General features: G+C 38.0%; 2 protein-coding genes and 2 pseudogenes across 40 annotated transcripts in view; all 4 read left to right on the top strand.

Annotated features, from left to right (window-relative positions):
- The window catches only part of LOC149474329 (protocadherin gamma-A3-like), a 440,639-nt gene that overhangs the window by 331,458 nt on the left and 89,362 nt on the right, over positions 1–19,819 (top strand). The window lies entirely within an intron of this gene.
- On the top strand, positions 1,976–7,549 carry LOC149474332 (protocadherin gamma-B2-like). The gene is made up of 2 exons (XM_089665729.1): positions 1,976–4,721; positions 7,472–7,549. Exons 1-2 carry the CDS (start codon positions 2,295–2,297, stop codon positions 7,547–7,549), a joined length of 2,505 nt encoding a protein of 834 aa, XP_089521855.1. The 5' UTR covers positions 1,976–2,294.
- LOC149474331 (protocadherin gamma-B1 pseudogene) lies at positions 9,340–12,146 on the top strand (annotated as a pseudogene).
- Positions 16,465–19,476, top strand: LOC149474330 (protocadherin gamma-B2 pseudogene; annotated as a pseudogene).

The raw sequence follows: 19,819 nt of genomic DNA, 5'->3' as shown, positions 1-19,819 counted from the left end.
TGACTGCTGAACCAATGTAGCTATATACAGAATTAACAATACCTGGAATTAATAATCGTAACTAATTTTTGATACAATCCATCCCTTTCTACAGCCTTTTAACTTGTGACAAAGTTACAATGATGCTGTTTGGTTACTAGAAGAAGGGAGAATGAGGAAAGAGTTCCTACTGCCTACAGCTAATGATGTAATCATTTGGTAGACAACTTCATTTGACATGAGCTCCAGGACAGCTTTTTTCTCATACAAGTTAGGGTTTTTTTAAACACTAATAAGGTTGCTGTATATTGAGACATACCAGCATTGTATTTATGCTGACTTGTTCACTTTAGGAAGCTCAGCTCAATAAACCATTTTGAGTCTGGTATACCTAGGGAGGTTGGTGGCAGGCATCAACAATTCAATGTGATTGTAAGGCTTTTTTTTTTTTATCAAAATAAAAAAGAGGTTTATACAGTACTTTCCTGCTCTATGCAATGTTCAAGTGGTCCTTACCTCCTCTTCTGGAGTCCCCTGCTATTGCTATCCACTTCCTCCTCTCCTGCTTGTGTCCCCATAGCAAGCCGTGTGCTATGAGGACACATGTGCAGGTGAGCTCCTGAGCTAGGCTGTGTGCATCTATAGATATCCACAGCATGGATGGCCTGCCCATGGCCCCTGCTCTCTTCTCACAGGATTTGAATGAGAGCAGCAGAATCCAATGTTTTCCACTGCTTCCTGCTTCTGTGAAGAGAGAAAGAGGGAAGTGCACTGGATCGAGAGAAGACTAAGTGTTTAGCAAGAGAGGGGGGGCACATCAAGTGGGAAAACATATTTTACCTTAGTGATTTAACTTTCAAACCACTTTTAGGTAAGCTTACCTTTTCGATGTAGTATATACCAGGTTGTAGCCTAAGTCACAAAGGGCACAAAGGGAGAAATTATTGCATATTTTGTTCAAAAAGTCATAATTTTATTGCTGTTCACTATTTTAGCCTAGATTTCTAAGCTCTTTCTAAAAAAGTGCTAATATTTCTGTGTTTATATGAGTGTGTGTGTGTGTGTGTATAATAATTACATGATGTATAGTACTATAAAATAATACAATAATAGTAAATATTAAGAGTAAAATAAACACATCAGTAATTTGTATTGAGTTTTTGGTTCTTTTTAGGAAACTATGCCCTATAAACCACTCTTTTCTAACCTTGTCATGTATCCCACTGCTCCTAACCTTGTCCTGTGACCCACTAACCCCAAGTTTGTGCTATGACCAACTCAGCCCAACTTGGCCAGTAACTCAATCTCCTTAGCCTTGTCTGTGACCTACCACCACCAACCTTGTTGTGCAACCTATTTACCCCTAGCCTTCCCCTATGATCCACCTACCTGGTTCCTCCTATGACTCACTTCCCTTCTACTGTGACCCACCTTCTCTAACCCTTTCTTGTGGCCTATTCACCCTTTACTTTCTACCTTGAGCCACTCTCCCTGACCTTGTCTCATTTTTCAAAGACATTTGGAAACGTCTAATGGAGACCATATCTATTGAACCTATTATTTATAAACATGAACAGCAAAATATAGAACATACTGAGTAGCTGAAGTTGTGCTCTCCTGCCTAATTCGATGTTTATGTCCACAGTAATTCCACTAAACATACAGCATACACTGTGTACACAATACATTTTAATTGTCTTTGGTTTACTGGAAAATTTGGCATATTAATCATAAACAAATCTAGCACATACTACGTCATAGAGTTCATTTGACATAAAAAAAAAAATTAGTTTATGAAAATTGTTTTCTCTTTAACTTGAATTCTATTTGCTTAAACTATGTACTAAGCATTATCTTAATATTAGGGTAAAAGCATTTAGGTACAATTACTTGACATGAGGTACAGTTACTTGTTTTGTGCTAGTTGTTTTCAAGAGTGTGGGAAAATCATACTAATGAACATTAAAGGACTGTTTTGCATTTTTTAAAATTAGTTTCTGTGATGGAACTGATGCCGCTCGTGTGAAATGTCCCTAAATCTCAATCTGTAGTTAGGAAAATAACTCTAAAATCTTGTAGTACCCCAAATATACCTCAGAGCGCCGCTGTTGAACCAATAAGGGAAGGATGTGAGAGATACATGCAGTATGAGACAGGCAGTACAATTGCAAGAGTAGATATAGAGCATTTCTGCATGAGATGGGAGGACTTCAGGTCTAATAAAGAAGAAGATACCGTATTCTGGAATTTGAATTCAATTAAGGATTATACATTCTGCAAGGAATTCCTTTTATATATTCCCAACAACAGAAGGAATGGCTGTCTTGAATATGCATCATCAACAGTCTCTCCTGGAAATCAGATGGCAAGTAGTGATTTCATTATTTTCCTGGCTGTGTCATTCAGTCTCTGCTCAGTTTCAGTATTCCATTGTAGAAGAAATGAGGAAAGGTTCAGTTGTTGGTGATTTAGTGAAAGATCTTGGAATGAATGTGAAGGATATCACAGCAAGAAAACTCCGTATTGTGTCTGATGTTTCTGAAAAATATTTCAGTATCAATCTGGAGAATGGAGACCTTTTCATTGCAGAGAGGATAGACAGAGAGACATTGTGTGGGGCTGCAGCTGATTGTGTCCTGGCCTTTGATGCTGTGGCTGAGAATCCTTTAAATGTGTTTAATGTTAGGATTGAAATTCAAGATATAAATGACAATCCACCAACATTTCTTGATAAAACAAGTAGATTAGAAATAAGTGAATATGCTTCACCAGGAGCAAAATTTGTTTTGCAGAAAGCTGAGGATTTGGATATAGGAATGAATACACTGAAAAGCTACAAGCTGAGTCCAAATGAGCACTTTGTCTTAGGAGAAAGGATCAGCTCTGATGGCAGTATATTTCCTGAACTAGTTCTAGAAAAGCCTCTAGACCGAGAGACACAAAATTACCATGAACTAATTCTATCAGCTTTTGATGGAGGAAATCCAGTACAAACAGGCACTGCACTGATTAAGATTGCCATCACTGATATCAATGATAATATACCTATATTCACCCAAGAAGTATATAAAATAAGCATTAAGGAAAATATACCTTTAAATTCTACAGTTCTGCAGGTCAGGGCAACTGATGATGATGAAGGTGTAAATGCTCAGATTACATATTCATTTCGTACCCTGGCAAATAGCATTCTCCAGATGTTTACAATTAATCACATGAATGGAGATATTAGAACAAAAGGACAATTAGATTATGAAATAAAAAAACACTATGAAATATCTGTACAAGCCATGGATGGAGGAGGGCTGGCTGCCCATGCCAAAGTTTTAATAGAGATATTGGATGAGAACGACAATGTTCCTGAGATAACCCTCACCTCCCTGTCTTCTCCTATTCCTGAAGACACATCACCTGGAACTGTGGTGGCTCTCATTGCAGTTCGTGATAAAGACTCAGAAAAAAATGGAGAAGTTCATTGTCAGGTCATTGGGGATATGCCATTTGAATTAGTGTCATCAGCAAGTAACTTCTATAAAATTATTACAAAAGATACTTTGGACAGAGAAAAGATGTCATCCTATAACATCACCATTCAAGCATCTGACAAGGGTTCTCCTCTTTTGTCTTCTGTAAAAGTCATCTATTTGGAGTTGGCGGATGTTAACGATAATGCACCTGTTTTTGAGAAGCTGACTTACACTGCATTTGTACCAGAAAATAATTTACCAGGATCTTCCATATTTCATATCCATGCGAAAGATATTGACAGTGAAGAAAATGCTAAACTGACTTACTTTATAGTAAGTAACATTAGTGACAAAGATCCCATATCCTTGCATGTATCTATAAATCCAGTGACTGGAGTAATTTATGCGCAAAAATCATTTGATTATGAGCAACACAGAGAATTCCACCTTCAGGTCATTGCTAAAGACAATGGTTTTCCATCACTGAACAGCAGCACAACTCTAAAAATTCATGTGGTAGACCAAAATGATAACTCACCAGTCATCTTATACCCACCAAGAGATAGTGATGGCCCTGTCTTTGAGACGGTGCCTTGGTCATCTGAACAAGGATCCTTAGTATCTAAAGTGGTTGCAGTGGATGCGGATTCTGGACACAATGCCTGGTTGTCTTATTTTTTGCAAGCGTCTGATCCATCACTTTTTACTATTGATCAATACACTGGGGAGATCACAACATCAAAGGTTTTTCATGATAGAGATTCTTTAAAACATAAAGTTGTGATTATAGTAAAAGACAATGGTCACCCACCTCTTTCTGTTTCTGTGACTTTAAACCTGGTGATTGCTGATAATTTTCAGCAGATAATTCCTGAAATGAAGAAACAGCCAAGCAAACTGGACTCTCAGTCGAATTTACAAATGTACCTGGTAATTGCTTTGGCATTGATTACTTTTCTGTTTGTATTGACTGTGATAATCGCTGTGATCTCTAAATGCAGAGAGTCTAAATCTTTGCCTTCCTTCGGCCCTGTGAATACACACCTATATCATACTGTAGATCCCAGATTTATTTCCCAGTTTAATGATGGAACATTGCAGCTGCCCTACTCATACAATGTTTGTCCAACTCTGGATTCAGCAGACTTCGCTTTCTTAAAAACTCAGCAGTGTGTTCCTGTTGTTCCTGTGGATAGACTAATTGATGCTGATGATTCAGGAATTGGTAATGAAAACATAAGAGGCCCTATAGCTGATGAAAGTCTTATTTTGCAGGTATGTTCAAACTATAATGTTTAATTAGTCGGCATTCTTTAAAACAATATTGCAAATATGTTTAAAAGTCTGTATTGATCCATCAGAGGAGGTCTCTAATGATTTTGTAATTTTTTTTTTAATGAATTTGTAAACAATAGTTTTAAAAAAAGTTCTCTTGATATTACCAGTTTCAAACAATAGAGATCGGAAACTAAGTTCTCTTGATATTAGCAGTTTCATACAATAGAGATCGGAAAGTATTGTGACCATAAGGTATCCATAGTTACTACACCTACATAAGATCGGTACTGATAGTGAATTCATAAGTGCTTTTCTTTATGGCTTTTTTTTATATTATAGAGTCACAACACTAGTGACTGACTGTATTTATTAAATAAATGATATTATGTGTACTTAACATACGACAAATATTTTATGTTTATGGAAACATAATTTAATGAGGAATTAAACCTTTGTATCCTTAATACTTAAGGAAGCTTTCATCTTATCATCTTTTTGAACTGCATTTGCCATGGTACTGCGCATGTGATCAGCAATGACACCAGACATGGCCTGGTCGGAGCCTTGGCTGAGATTGTCATACAACATGGGCAGCACAGTGGCTAAATGGTTAGCACTTCCGCCTGGCAGTACTCGGGTCGTTGGTTTGAATCCCAGCCACGGCACCTCCTGCCTGGAGTTTGCATTTTCTCCCTGTGCCTGCGTCTAAAGTTTGGTGGAGGGGGGATTATGGTGTGGGGTTGTTTTTCAGGGGTTGGGCTTGGCCCTTTAGTTCTAGTGAAGGGAACTCTTAAGGTGTCAGCATACCAAGACATTTTGGACAATTTCATGCTCCCAACTTTGTGGGAAATAGTTTGGGGATGGCCCCTTCCTGTTCCAACATGATTATGCACCAGTGCACAAAGCTAGGTCCATAAAACATGGAGGAGCGAGTTTGTGGTGGAGGAATTTGAATGGCACTGATTCCTGACCTCAACCCGATAGAACACCTTTGAGATGAATTAGAGTGGAGACTGAGAGCCAGGCCTTCTTGTCTGACATCAGTGCCTGACCTCACAAATGTGCTTTTGGAAGAATGGTCAAACATTCCCATAGACACACTCCTAAACCTTGTAGACAGCCTTCCCAGAAGAGTTGAAGCTATTATAGTTGCAAAGGGTGGGCCAACTCAATATTAAACCCTACGGACTAAGACTGGGATGCCATTAAAATTCATGTGCGTGGAAAGGCAGGCGTCCCGACACTTTTGTCAATATAGTGTGTATATATATATATATATTGTAGTCTGACATAGATGTAAAAGTTCACTGGTAAAACTAAGGAACCTTTGCTGTTTGGCTGTTTGACATTGAACATCAAACTTTTATATTATTGCACTTAAAGCATACATTTTTTTTACAATCACAGCTCTCTGTCCAGGATGGCACCATTTTTATTTGAGTGTCTTCCTTGGTGATCTACATGCTGGATTACAATGCTGGCTAAGGGATGGCACAGCCTTGTAGATTTTGTGCTCTTTTAAAGAATTCCAGGTTTGAATATTTCAGACATAGTTACATTGGTCCAGCTTGGACCAGTGTAACTATGTACAGTATATACTGTACCTGGCCTATGCCCCTGGAAGCTAGAAATCTCTGAAGTAGACACTGTTAATCCACTTGCTCTCCATTCCCATGCTGAGCAGCTGCCGTGCTGCTTACTGAGCACAGCATGTCAGCCGTTTGACAAGGGCACCATTCAGTGTTAAATGATTGGATGAGGCGGAAGGCAGGCCAGTGATGCCATGCTCTCCACTTTGTCTAATCAGAGAATGCTTTGTGTTCATTAAGAAAAGTGCCCATGCTGAGCAGTCAACCTGCTGTGTTCACAATGTAGCAGGCTACCTGCTCCAAGTTTGACCAATGTAACTAGGTATATCCAAACCTGGAATTCATCTTTAACTAAAGTTTGACATAGATCAGCATTTTCTGCAGGTTCTTACCTTGTGACAAAGTTATAGTGATGCTGTCTGAACAGTAGAAAGAATGAGGAAATACTTCTTCCTGCCTGCAGATAGTGGCATTATCTTAGGTAGGCAAAGTCATTTGACAAGAGTTCCAGGATGGCCTTCACTGATACAAGTTAGGACTTTTTTCAAAGTTAATAATGTTACTGTTACTTTAGGAAGCTCAGCTCAATATACCTTTTTGAGCCTGGTGTACCTTGCACGTCCTGTGGCAGGCAGCAATTTATTGTAAGCACCTCCTTTTCATGTAGCTCATACTGTGCCAGGTCAACAAGGGCACAATAAAAATAACATATTTTGTTTAAAAAGTAATTATTTTTTGGCAGTTAACTATTTCAGCCTAGGTTTTTAAGCTCTTCCAAAAAAATGTGCTAATATTTTTGTGCGAATGTGTTTGTATAATAATTATGAGGTACAGTATTATATAATAATACAATAATACATAGTAACAGTAAAATAAACACATTAGTTTCATGTTCTGGATTTGTTTATATATTTTTAGGAAGCTAAACTCTATAAACCCCACCTTGTCTTGTATCCCAGTGCCCGTAACTTTGTCCTGTGACCCACTAACCCCAACTTTATGGTGTGTCCGACTCAGCCCAACCCTGGCGTGTAATTAAATTTCCCTCACCTTGACTGTGGCCTACTCCCACTAACCTTGTTGTGTGATTATTTACCCTTAATGTTCCCCTAGAACCCAACCTTGTTGTGTGACTATTTCCCCTTAATGTTCCCCTAGAACCCATCCCATGTGACCCACCCACTTGCATCCTTCTATGACTCTCCTGAATCTTCTCCTGTGATCCACTTCCTCTAACCTTTTCTTGTGACCTGTTCACCCCTTATACAATAATACATAGTAACAGTAAAATAAACACATTAGTATTATGTTCTGGATTTGTTTTTCTATATTTTGAGGAAGCTAAGCTCTATAAACCACACTTGTCTAACTTTGTCTTGTATCCCGGTGCCCCTAACCTAGTGCTGTGACCCACTAACCCTAAGTTTATGGTATGATCGACTTGGCCCAAGCCCGGCCTTTAACCCAGTTTCCCTAACCTTGTTTGTAACTCACCCCCCCAACCTCGTTGTGTGACTATTTGCCCCTAAACTTCCCCTATGACCCACTTCCCCTGGATCTTCCTATGACTTACTCCTCCTAACCTTCCCTTGTGACCCACTTTCAATAAACTTTTCTTGTGACCTATTAACCCTTATTTTCTATTTTGAACCACTCTCCCTAACCTTGTCCCATTTTTCAAAAAAAAGATTTGGAAAAACTTAATACCTATTATTGCTAAACATTTTTACAGAAACAGTAACAGCAAAACAGAAAATTATCAAGCAAATTGCAGTATATTCACACTAAAAATAAACCAGAAGATACAAGCAGCTACTTATGTGATTGTGATACCAACCCTCTGTACATTAGTATAGTTTTCATCTGTTATCCGTTTTGACCGGTTGACGGACATCTTGCGCATGCGCGGTCTGTTGATCAGTGGACACCTGGTGCAAACGCGGTATCTCTTCATTGTAGCAGGCTTGTGTGTATATATTCTCTCTTTACATGATGACGAACGTTCAGCCCGTCCCCGGAAGATGCAATTCTGACTAAATGCGTTGGGAGTGGCTTGCACGTGATGTCATCACGTTCTAAGCTGACGGCGATTGGTGTTTTTTCCACTGTTTGGGAGCTATCAGCTTGCTGCGTTTTTATGGTTCTTCCTAAGACTTGCTATCTTTTGAACAAGTGTTGCTGGAAACCATTTGTTTACTTTGGAGATTCAATAAATTTCACCATAGAAGTTTTTTTTTTTACTTTTTACTGTTGATGGATTTCTGCTTCTGTGCTGAGTAGATGGTACCTGTGGAGGAGTTTCATGGGTGCATGTGGCCATTTATAACATGATGGTCCACCATTTTTGTTAAGAGGTGACAGACAACATGGTGTACCTGGTGTTGGAGTTTATCACACCACTGCACATATGAAGAGTGATTGGTTGCACATTTGTAGATCGCTTTTCTCTCAGCACTTTAATATTGGACTCATTTGATTTATATGTTTAATATGAACTTTTTGCACTTGTGCTAATATTGCACATTGGCCTTTTATATATTATATTCATTTTTATGCACTTTATATTAATCAGATGATTCACTTTAGCACTTGCACTTTATTTTCTGAAAACATAGAAAATGCTGAGTACTTTGCAGTTGAACTCTCTTTCCTAATTCGACATTTATGTCTACAGTAATTTCACTAAACATATAGTCTACACTACATACATAACACATTTAAATGTCATTGGTTTACCAAAAGATCAGGGTGTATTTATCATTAAAAATATGTAGCACATACCACACCACAAAGTTCAGTTCACATACAAAATGTGGCCACTGTGGCAATTGTTTTTACTTTTAAATGACTTTATTTGCTTAAACTATGGACCAACCATTATCTTAATCTTAGGCCAAAAAGCTTTTAGAATAACATAAGAGTGTCCCATAAGGTACAAAATTACTTGTTTTGTGTTTTTTTTCAAAAGTGTTAGAAAATGATATTAATGTACATTAAATGAACTGTGTTGCATTTTGTAAAATCATTTTTTGTGATGGATTGATGCCGCTCGTGTGAAAGGTCCCTAAATCTTAATCTGTATTCTAAAATCTTGTAGTACCCCAATTGCACCTCAGAGCGCCGCTGTTGAACCAATAAGGGAAGGATGTGAGAGATACATGCCTCTATGAGACAGGCAGTACAACTGCAAGAGTAGATATAGAGCATTTCTGCATGAGATGGGAGGGATTCAGGTCTGATAAAGAAGAAGGTATCCTGGAATTTAAATACAGTTAAGGATTATACATTCTACAAAGGATTCCTCTTATATATTCCCAACAACAGAAGGAATGGCTTTCTTGAATATGCATCATCAACAGTCTCTCCTGGAAATCAGATGGCAAGTAGTGATTTCATTATTTTCCTGGCTGTGTCATTCAGTCTCTGCTCAGATTCAGTATTCCATTGTAGAAGAAATGAGGAAAGGTTCAGTTGTTGGTGATTTAGTGAAAGATCTTGGAATGAATGTGAAGGATATCACAACAAGAAAGCTCCGTATTGTGTCTGATGTTTCTGAAAAATATTTCAGTATCAATCTGGAGAATGGAGATCTTTTCATTGCAGAGAGGATAGACAGAGAGACATTGTGTGGGGCTGCGGCTGATTGTGTCCTGGCCTTTGATGCTGTGGCTGAGAATCCTTTAAATGTGTTTAATGTTAGGATTGAAATTCAAGATATAAATGACAATCCACCAGCATTTCTTGATGAAACAAGTAGATTAGAAATAAGTGAATCGGCTTCACCAGGAGCAAAGTTTGTTTTGCAGAAAGCAGAGGATTTGGATATAGGAATGAATACACTGAAAAGCTACAAGCTGAGTCCAAATGAGCACTTTGTCTTAGGAGAAAGGATCAGCTCTGATGGCAGTATATTTCCTGAACTAGTTCTAGAAAAGCCTCTAGACCGAGAGACACAAAATCACCATGAACTAATTCTATCAGCTTTCGATGGAGGAAATCCAGTACAAACAGGGAGCACACTGATTAAGATTGCCATCATTGATATTAATGATAATACACCTATATTTACCCAAGAAGTGTATAAAATAAGCATTAAGGAAAATATACCATTAAATTCTACAGTTCTGCAGGTCAGGGCAACTGATGATGATGAAGGTGTAAATGCTCAGATTACATATTCATTTCGTACCCGGGCAAATAGCATTCTCCAGATCTTTACAATTAATCACATGAATGGAGACATTATAACAAAAGGACATTTAGATTATGAAATGAAAAAACACTATGAAATATCTGTACAAGCCATGGATGGAGGGGGCCTGGCTGCCCATGCCAAAGTTTTAATAGAGATATTGGATGAGAATGACAATGTTCCTGAGATAACCCTCACCTCCCTGTCTTCTCCTATTCCTGAAGACACATCACCTGGAACTGTGGTGGCTCTCATTGCAGTTCGTGATAAAGACTCGGGAGAAAATGGAGACGTTTATTGTCAAATCATTGGGGATATTCCATTTGAATTAGTGTCATCAGCAAGTAACTTCTATAAAATTGTTACAAAAGATACTTTGGACAGAGAAAAGATGTCATCCTATAACATCACCATTCAAGCATCTGACAAGGGTTCTCCTCTTTTGTCTTCTGTAAAAGTCATCTATTTGGAGTTGGCGGATGTTAACGACAATGCACCTGTTTTTGAGAAGCTGACTTACACTGCATTTGTACCAGAAAATAATTTACCAGGATCTTCCATATTTCATATTCAAGCGAAAGATATTGACAGTGAAGAAAATGCAAAACTGACTTACTTTATAGTAAGTAACATTAGTGACAAAGATCCCATATCCTTGCATGTATCTATAAATCCAGTGACTGGAGTCATTTATGCGCAAAAAGCATTTGATTATGAGCAACACAGAGAGTTCAACATTCACGTCATTGCTAAAGACAATGGTTTTCCATCACTGAACAGCAGCACAACTCTAAAAATTCATGTGGTAGACCAAAATGATAACTCACCAGTCATCTTATACCCACCAAGAGATAGTGATGGCCCTGTCTTTGAGATGGTGCCTTGGTCATCTGAACAAGGATCCTTAGTATCTAAAGTGGTTGCAGTGGATGCAGATTCTGGACACAATGCCTGGTTGTCTTATTTTTTGCAAGCGTCTGATCCATCACTTTTTACTATTGATCAGTATACTGGGGAGATCACAACATCAAAGGTTTTTCATGACAGAGATTCTTTAAAACATAAAGTTGTGATTATAGTAAAAGACAATGGTCACCCTCCTCTCTCTGCTTCTGTGACTTTAAACCTGGTGATTGCTGATAATTTTCAGCAGATAATTCCTGAAATGAAGAAACAGCCAAGCAAACTGGACTCTCAGTCGAATTTACAAGTGTACTTGGTAATTGCCTTGGCATTGATTACATTTCTGTTTATATTGACCGTGATAGTTGCTGTGATCTCTAAATGCAGAGAGTCCAAATCTTTGCCTTCCTTTGGCCCTGTGAATACACACCTATATCATACTGTAGATCCAAGGTTTATTTCCCAGTTTAATGATGGAACATTGCAGCTGCCCTACTCATACAATGTTTGTCCAACTCTGGATTCAGCAGACTTCGCTTTCTTAAAAACTCAGCAGTGTGTTCCAGTTGTTCCTGTGGATAGACTAATTGATGCTGATGATTCAGGAATTGGTAATGAAAACATAAGAGGCCCTATAGCTGATGAAAGTCTTATTTTGCAGGTATGTTCAAACTATGATGTTTAATTAGTCTGCATTCTTTAAAGCAATGTTGCAAATATGTTTAAAAGTCTGTATTGACCCATCAGAGGAGGTCTCCAATGATTTTGTAATTTTGTCTTTTTTTATGAATGTGTAAAGAATAGTTTTAAAAAAGTTCTCTTGATATTAGCAGTTTCATACAATAGAGATCGGAAAGTATTGTGACCATAAGGTATCCATAGTTACTACACCTACATACCATTGGTACTGATAGTGAATTCATAGGTGCTTTTCTTTATGCCTTTTTTTTATGTTATAGTGTCACAACACTAGTGACTGACTGTATTTGTTAAATAAATGATATTATGTATACTTAACATAAGACAAATATTTTATGTTTATGGAAACATAATTTACTGAGGAATTAAACCTTCCTATCCTTAATACTTAAGGAAGCTGTCATCTTATCATCTTTTTGATCTGCAGTTGCCATGGTACTGCACATGTGATCAGCAATGACACCAGACATGGCCTGGTTGGAGCCTGGGCTGAGGTTGTCATACACCTACTCACAGGGTGCTGTGATGTGCGACTTTAAAGACTTCCTTTCTCTACTGAATGTTTTCAGCTGGGACGAGCTTTGTCCTTGTCAGTACTCTTAGCAGTTTGTCAAGCATAGTGAGGACACTCTAATACAGGAGGTGTGTTACTGGCCAGATCACCAGATGAAAACAAAGGGAAAAATCCTAAGAAAAGAAAACCAATGCAGCCACCACATCTAATGACTGGTAAGCTGCAATATATTACATTTTGGGTTTTGGGTTTAATGCAATTTTAAGAGCAACTAACCACAGTTCCAGAAGAGAAGGCCTGTACTGTACATTTTAATTGATTGCTATGAGTTAGTCTAGATAAGAATTAGCACTTAAACTGGAATTTCTGCCATTTTATTTTTAATATAGAAGAGAATGAATGCAAAGGAAATGGATTAGAAACTCTGCCAAGTTTTATTTTCAATCTGTGCCAGCCTTTGCTAATTTGTGTTCATTTTCTGTCATGGTGAAAAAAGTGATTTTATTGCTATCTGTGTCCTGGCCCAATGACCATAGAAAAGAGAGATTTTCACAGGACACAGATAGCATATATATACATATAACAACATGTATAAAATCAAGCACCTAGGCATGCAGAATGCTTCTACAAATATTTGTAAAAGAATGGGTCACTCTCAAGAACTCAGTGAATTCAAGCGTGATACAATCATAGGTTGCCACCTGTGCAATAAGGCCACTCCAAGACCTCCAAAAATGGAGACATGTTAACTGGAGTGAGGAATCACTCTTCTTTGTCTGGCAATCCAATGGACGTGTCAGGGTTTGGGGGTTGCTCTCCATTCCCATGCTGAGCAGCTGCCCTGCTGCTAACTGTGCACAGCAGGTCAGCCACTTGACAAGGGCACCAATCAGAGAATTGACCAATGTAACTAGGTATATCCAAATCTGGAATTCATCTTTAATTAATGTTATACACAGATCAGCATTTTCTGCAGTTTCCTACCTTGTAACAAAGTTATAGTGATGCTGTCTGAACAGAAGAAAGAATGAGGAAATACTTCTTCCTGCCTGCAGACAGTGACACTATATTAGGTAGGCAAAGTCATTTGACATGAGTTCCAGGACGGCCTTCAGATACAAGTTAGGATTTTTTCTAATGTTACTGTTACTTTAGGAAGCTCAGCTCAATAAACCTTTTTGAGCCTGGTGTACCTAGCGCGTCCTGTGGCAGGCAGCAATTTATTGTAAGCTCCTCCTTTTCATATAGCTCATACTGTGCCAGGTCAACAAGGGCACAAAAAATAACATATTTTGTTTAAAAAGTAATTTTTTTTGCAGTTAACTTTTTCAGCTTAGGCTTTGAAGCTCTTCCTAAAAAAATGTGCTAATATTTTTGTGCGAATGTGTTTGTATAATAATTATATGAGGTACAGTATTATATAATAATACAATAATACATAGTAACAGTAAAATAAACACATTAGTTTCATGTTCTGGATTAGTTTATTTATTTTTTGGAAGCTAAGCTCTATAAACCTTACCTTGTCTTGTATCCCAGTGCCCGTAACCTTGTCCTGTGACCCACTAGCCCCAACTTTATGGTGTGTCCAACTCAGCCCAACCCTGGCGTGTAATTGGATTTCTCTAACCTTGTCTGTGGCCTACTCCCACTAACCTTGTTGTGTGACTATATTTCCTTAATGTTCCCCTAAAACCCATCCCATGTGACCCACCCACTTCTATGACTCTCCTGAATCTTCTCCTGTGATCCACTTCCTCTAACCTTTTCTTGTGACCTGTTCACCCCTTATACAATAATACATAGTAACAGTAAAATAAACACATTAGTATTATGTTCTGGATTTGTTTTTCAAAATTTTTAGGAAGCTAAGCTCTATAAAGCACTCTTGTCTAACCTTGTCTTGTATCCCGGTGCCCCTAACCTAGTTCTGTGACCCACTAACCATAAGTTTATGGTATGATCGACTCAACCCAAGCCTGGCCTTTAACCCACTTTCCCTAACCTTGTTTGTGACCTACCCCCCCAACCTCGTTGTGTGACTATTTGCCCCTAAACTTCCCCATGACCGACTTCACCTGGATTTTCTTATGACTTACTCTTCCTAGCCTTCCTTTGTGACCCACTTTCCCTAAACTTTTCTTGTGACCTATTAACCCCTTATGTTCTATTTTGAGCCACTCCCCCTAACCTTGTCCCATTTAAAAAAAAAAAAAATTGGAAACACCTAATATCTATTATTACAAAACATTTTTACAGAAACAGGAACAGCAAAACATAGAAAATGATAAAAAAGCAGTATATTCACGCTAAAAATAAACCAGAAGAAGATACAAGCAGCTACTTATGTGATTGTGGTACCAACCCTCTGTACACTAGTATAGTTTTTAACTGTTATCTGTTTTGACTGGTTGATGGACATTTTGCGCATGCGTGGTCTGGTAGGTGGACATCTTGCGCATGCACAGTCTGTTGACCAGCAGACACCTGGCGCAAGCACAGAATCTTTTCATTGTAGTGGGCTTGTGTGTATATATTCTCTCTTTACATGATGACGGACGTTCAGCCCGTCCCCCGAAGATTCAATTCTGACTAAATGCGTTGGGATTGGCTTGCACCGTGACATCATCACATTCTAAGCTGATGGTGATTGGTGTTTCTTCCGTTGTTTGGGAGCTATCTGCCTGCAACGTTTTTATGGTTTTTATTAAGACTTGCTGTCTTTTGAACAAGTGTTGCTAGAAACCGTTTGTTTACTTTGGAGATTCAGTAAATGGTGTGAAACCTTTTTTTACTTATTTCACCATAGAAGTTTTTTTTTTTTCTTACTTTTTGCTGTTGATGGATTTCTGATTCTGTGCTGAGTAGATGGTACCTGTGGAGGAGTTTCATGGGCGCATATGGCCATTTATACATGATAGTCCACAGGTGCGGACTGACAACTCATGGGGCCCCCGGGCAATAGGGGATCATGGGGCCCCTGTGTCCTTGCCCAAACTCAAAAAAGCCTATGAAAAAGGTACCAGGGGCATCTCATGGGCCCCCTACTGGCCCCGGGCCCTCGGGCAGTGCCTGAGTTTCCAAATGGTCAGTCCACCCCTGATAGTCCACCATTTTTGTTAAGAGGTGACAGACAACATGGTGTACCTGGTGTTGGAGTTTATCACACCACTGCATATATGAAGAGTGATTGGTTGCACATTTGTAGATTGCTTTTCTCTCAGCACTTTAATATTGGACTCATTTGATTTATATGTTCAATATGGACTTTTTGCACTTATGCTAATATTTGCACATTGGACTTTTATATACTTTATTATTTTTTATGCATATTATATTGATCAGATGATTCACTTTAGCACTTGCACTTTATTTTCTGAAAACATAGAAAATGCTGAGTACTTTGCAGTTGAACTCTCTTGCCTAATTCGACATTTATGTCTACAGTAATTCTACTAAACATATAGTCTACACTACATACATAAAACATTTAAATGTCATTGGTTTACCAGAAGATCAGGGCGCATTTATCATTAAAAATATGTAGCACATACCACACCACAAAGTTGAGTTCACATAAAAAATTTGGCCACTTTGGCAATTGTTTTTACTTTAAAATGACTTTATTTGCTTAAACTATGGACCAACCATTATCTTAATCTTAGGCCAAAAAGCTTTTAGAATAACATAAGAGTGTTCCATGAGGTATAAAATTACTTGTTTTGTGTTTTTTTCAAAAGTGTAAGAAAATTATATTAATGTACATTAAATGAACTGTGTTGCATTTTTTTTAAATCATTTTTTGTAATGGATTGATGCCGCTCGTGTGAAAGGTCCCTAAATCTTAATCTGTATTCTAAAATCTTGTAGTACCCCAATTGCACCTCAGAGCGCCGCTGTTGAACCAATAAGGGAAGGATGTGAGAGATGCATGCCTCTATGAGACAGGCAGTACAACTGCAAGAGTAGATATAGAGCATTTCTGCATGAGATGGGAGGGATTCAGGTCTGATAAAGAAGAAGGTATCCTGGAATTTAAATACAGTTAAGGATTATACATTCTACAAAGGATTCCTCTTACATATTCCCAACAACAGAAGGAATGGCTGTCTTGAAGATGCATCATCAACAGTCTCTCCTGGAAATCAGATGGCAAGTAGTGATTTCATTATTTTCCTGGCTGTGTCATTCAGTCTCTGCTCAGATTCAGTATTCCATTGTAGAAGAAATGAGGAAAGGTTCAGTTGTTGGTGATTTAGTGAAAGATCTTGGAATGAATGTGAAGGATATCACAGCAAGAAAACTCCGTATTGTGTCTGATGTTTCTGAAAAATATTTCAGTATCAATCTGGAGAATGGAGACCTTTTCATTGCAGAGAGGATAGACAGAGAGACATTGTGTGGGGCTGCAGCTGATTGTGTCCTGGCCTTTGATGCTGTGGCTGAGAATCCTTTAAATGTGTTTAATGTTAGGATTGAAATTCAAGATATAAATGACAATCCACCAACATTTCTCTATGAAACAAGTAGATTAGAAATAAGTGAATATGCTTTACCAGGAGCAAAATTTGTTTTGCAGAAAGCTGAGGATTTGGATATAGGAATGAATACACTGAAAAGCTACAAGCTGAGTCCAAATGAGCACTTTGTCTTAGGAGAAAGGATCAGCTCTGATGGCAGTATATTTCCTGAACTAGTTCTAGAAAAGCCTCTAGACCGAGAGACACAAAATTACCATGAACTAATTCTATCAGCTTTCGATGGTGGAAATCCAGTACAAACAGGCACTGCACTGATTAAGATTGCCATCGCTGATATTAATGATAATATACCTATATTTACCCAAGAAATATATAAAATAAGCATTAAGGAAAATATACCTTTTAATTCTACAGTTCTGCAGGTCAGGGCAACTGATGATGATGAAGGTGTAAATGCCCAGATTACATATTCTTTTCATACCCGGGCAAATAATATTCTCCAAATGTTTACAATTAATCACAAGAATGGAGACATCAGAACAAAGGGACATTTAGATTATGAAATGAGAAAACACTATGAAATATCTGTACAAGCCATGGATGGAGGAGGGCTGGCTGCCCATGCCAAAGTTTTAATAGAGATATTGGATGAGAATGACAATGTTCCTGAGATAACCCTCACCTCCCTGTCTTCTCCTATTCCTGAAGACACATCACCTGGAACTGTGGTGGCTCTCATTGCAGTTCGTGATAAAGACTCAGGAGAAAATGGAGACGTTTATTGTCAAATCATTGGGGATATTCCATTTGAATTAGTGTCATCAGCAAGTAACTTCTATAAAATTGTTACAAAAGATACTCTGGACAGAGAAAAGATGTCATCCTATAACATCACTATTCAAGCATCTGACAAGGGTTCTCCTCTTTTGTCTTCTGTAAAAGTCATCTATTTGGAGTTGGCGGATGTTAACGACAATGCACCTGTTTTTGAGAAGCTGATTTACACTGCATTTGTACCAGAAAATAATTTACCAGGAGCTTCCGTATTTCATATCCAAGCGAAAGATATTGACAGTGAAGAAAATGCAAAACTGACTTACTTTATAGTAAGTAACATTAGTGACAAAGATCCCATATCCTTGCATGTCTCTATAAATCCAGTGACTGGAGTCATTTATGCGCAAAAATCATTTGATTATGAGCAACACAGAGAATTCCACCTTCAGGTCATTGCTAAAGATAATGGTTTTCCATCACTGAACAGCAGCACAACTCTAAAAATTCATGTGGTAGACCAAAATGATAACTCACCAGTTATCTTATACCCACCAAGAGATAATGATGGCCCTGTCTTTGAGATGTTGCCTTGGTCATCTGAACAAGGATCCTTAGTATCTAAAGTGGTTGCAGTGGATGCGGATTCTGGACACAATGCCTGGTTGTCTTATTTTTTGCAAGCGTCTGATCCATCACTTTTTACTATTGATCAGTATACTGGGGAGATCACAACATCAAAGGTTTTTCATGATAGAGATTCTTTAAAACATAAAGTTGTGATTATAGTAAAAGACAATGGTCACCCAAATCTTTCTGCTTCTGTGACTTTAAACCTGGTGATTGCTGATAATTTTCAGCAGATAATTCCTGAAATGAAAAAACAGCCAAGCAAACTGGACTCTCAGTCGAATTTACAAATGTACTTGGTAATTGCCTTGGCATTGATTACTTTTCTGTTTATATTGACCGTGATAGTCGCTGTGATCTCTAAATGCAGAGAGTCTAAATCTTTGCCTTCCTTTGGCCCTGTGAATACACACCTATATCATACTGTAGATCCCAGATTTATTTCCCAGTTTAATGATGGAACATTGCAGCTGCCCTACTCATACAATGTTTGTCCAACTCTGGATTCAGCAGACTTCGCTTTCCTAAAAACTCAGCAGTGTGTTCCTGTTGTTCCTGTGGATAGACTAATTGATGCTGATGATTCAGGAATTGGTAATGAAAACATAAGAGGCCCTATAGCTGATGAAAGTCTTATTTTGCAGGTATGTTCAAACTATGATGTTTAATTAGTCTGCATTCTTTAAAGAAATGTTGCAAATATGTTTAAAAGTCTGTATTGACCCATACCGTATTGGCTAATCAGAGGAGGTCTCTAATGATTTTGTAATTTAGTGTTTTTATGAATGTGTAAAGAATAGTTTTAAAAACGTTCTCTTGATATTAGCAGTTTCATACAATAGAGATCGGAAAGTATTGTGACCATAAGGTATCCATAGTTACTACACCTACATACCATTGGTACTGATAGTGAATTCATAGGTGCTTTTCTTTATGGCTTTTTTTATGTTATAGTGTCACAACACTAGTGACTGACTGTATTTATTAAATAAATGATATTATGTATACTTAACATAAGACAAATATTTTATGTTTATGGAAACATAATTTAATGAGGAATTAAACCTTTCTATCCTTAATACTTAAGGAAGCTGTCATCTTATCATCTGTTTGATCTGCATTTGCCATGGTACTGCACATGTGATCAGCAATGACACCAGACATGATCTGGTTGGAGCCTGGGCTGAGGTCGTTATACACCTCCTCACAGGGTGCTGTGATGTGTGACTTTAAGGACTTCCTTTCTCTACTGAATATTTTGAGCTGGGATGAGCTTTGTCCTTGTCAGTACTCTTAGCAGTTTGTCAAGCATA

This window comes from Staurois parvus, unplaced genomic scaffold (genome assembly GCF_062004578.1).
Source record: "Staurois parvus isolate SC_StPar_1 unplaced genomic scaffold, SC_StPar_1.0 ptg000006l, whole genome shotgun sequence".
NCBI classification, from domain to species: domain Eukaryota; kingdom Metazoa; phylum Chordata; class Amphibia; order Anura; family Ranidae; genus Staurois; species Staurois parvus.
This window is presented reverse-complemented; position numbering and strand designations above follow the sequence as displayed.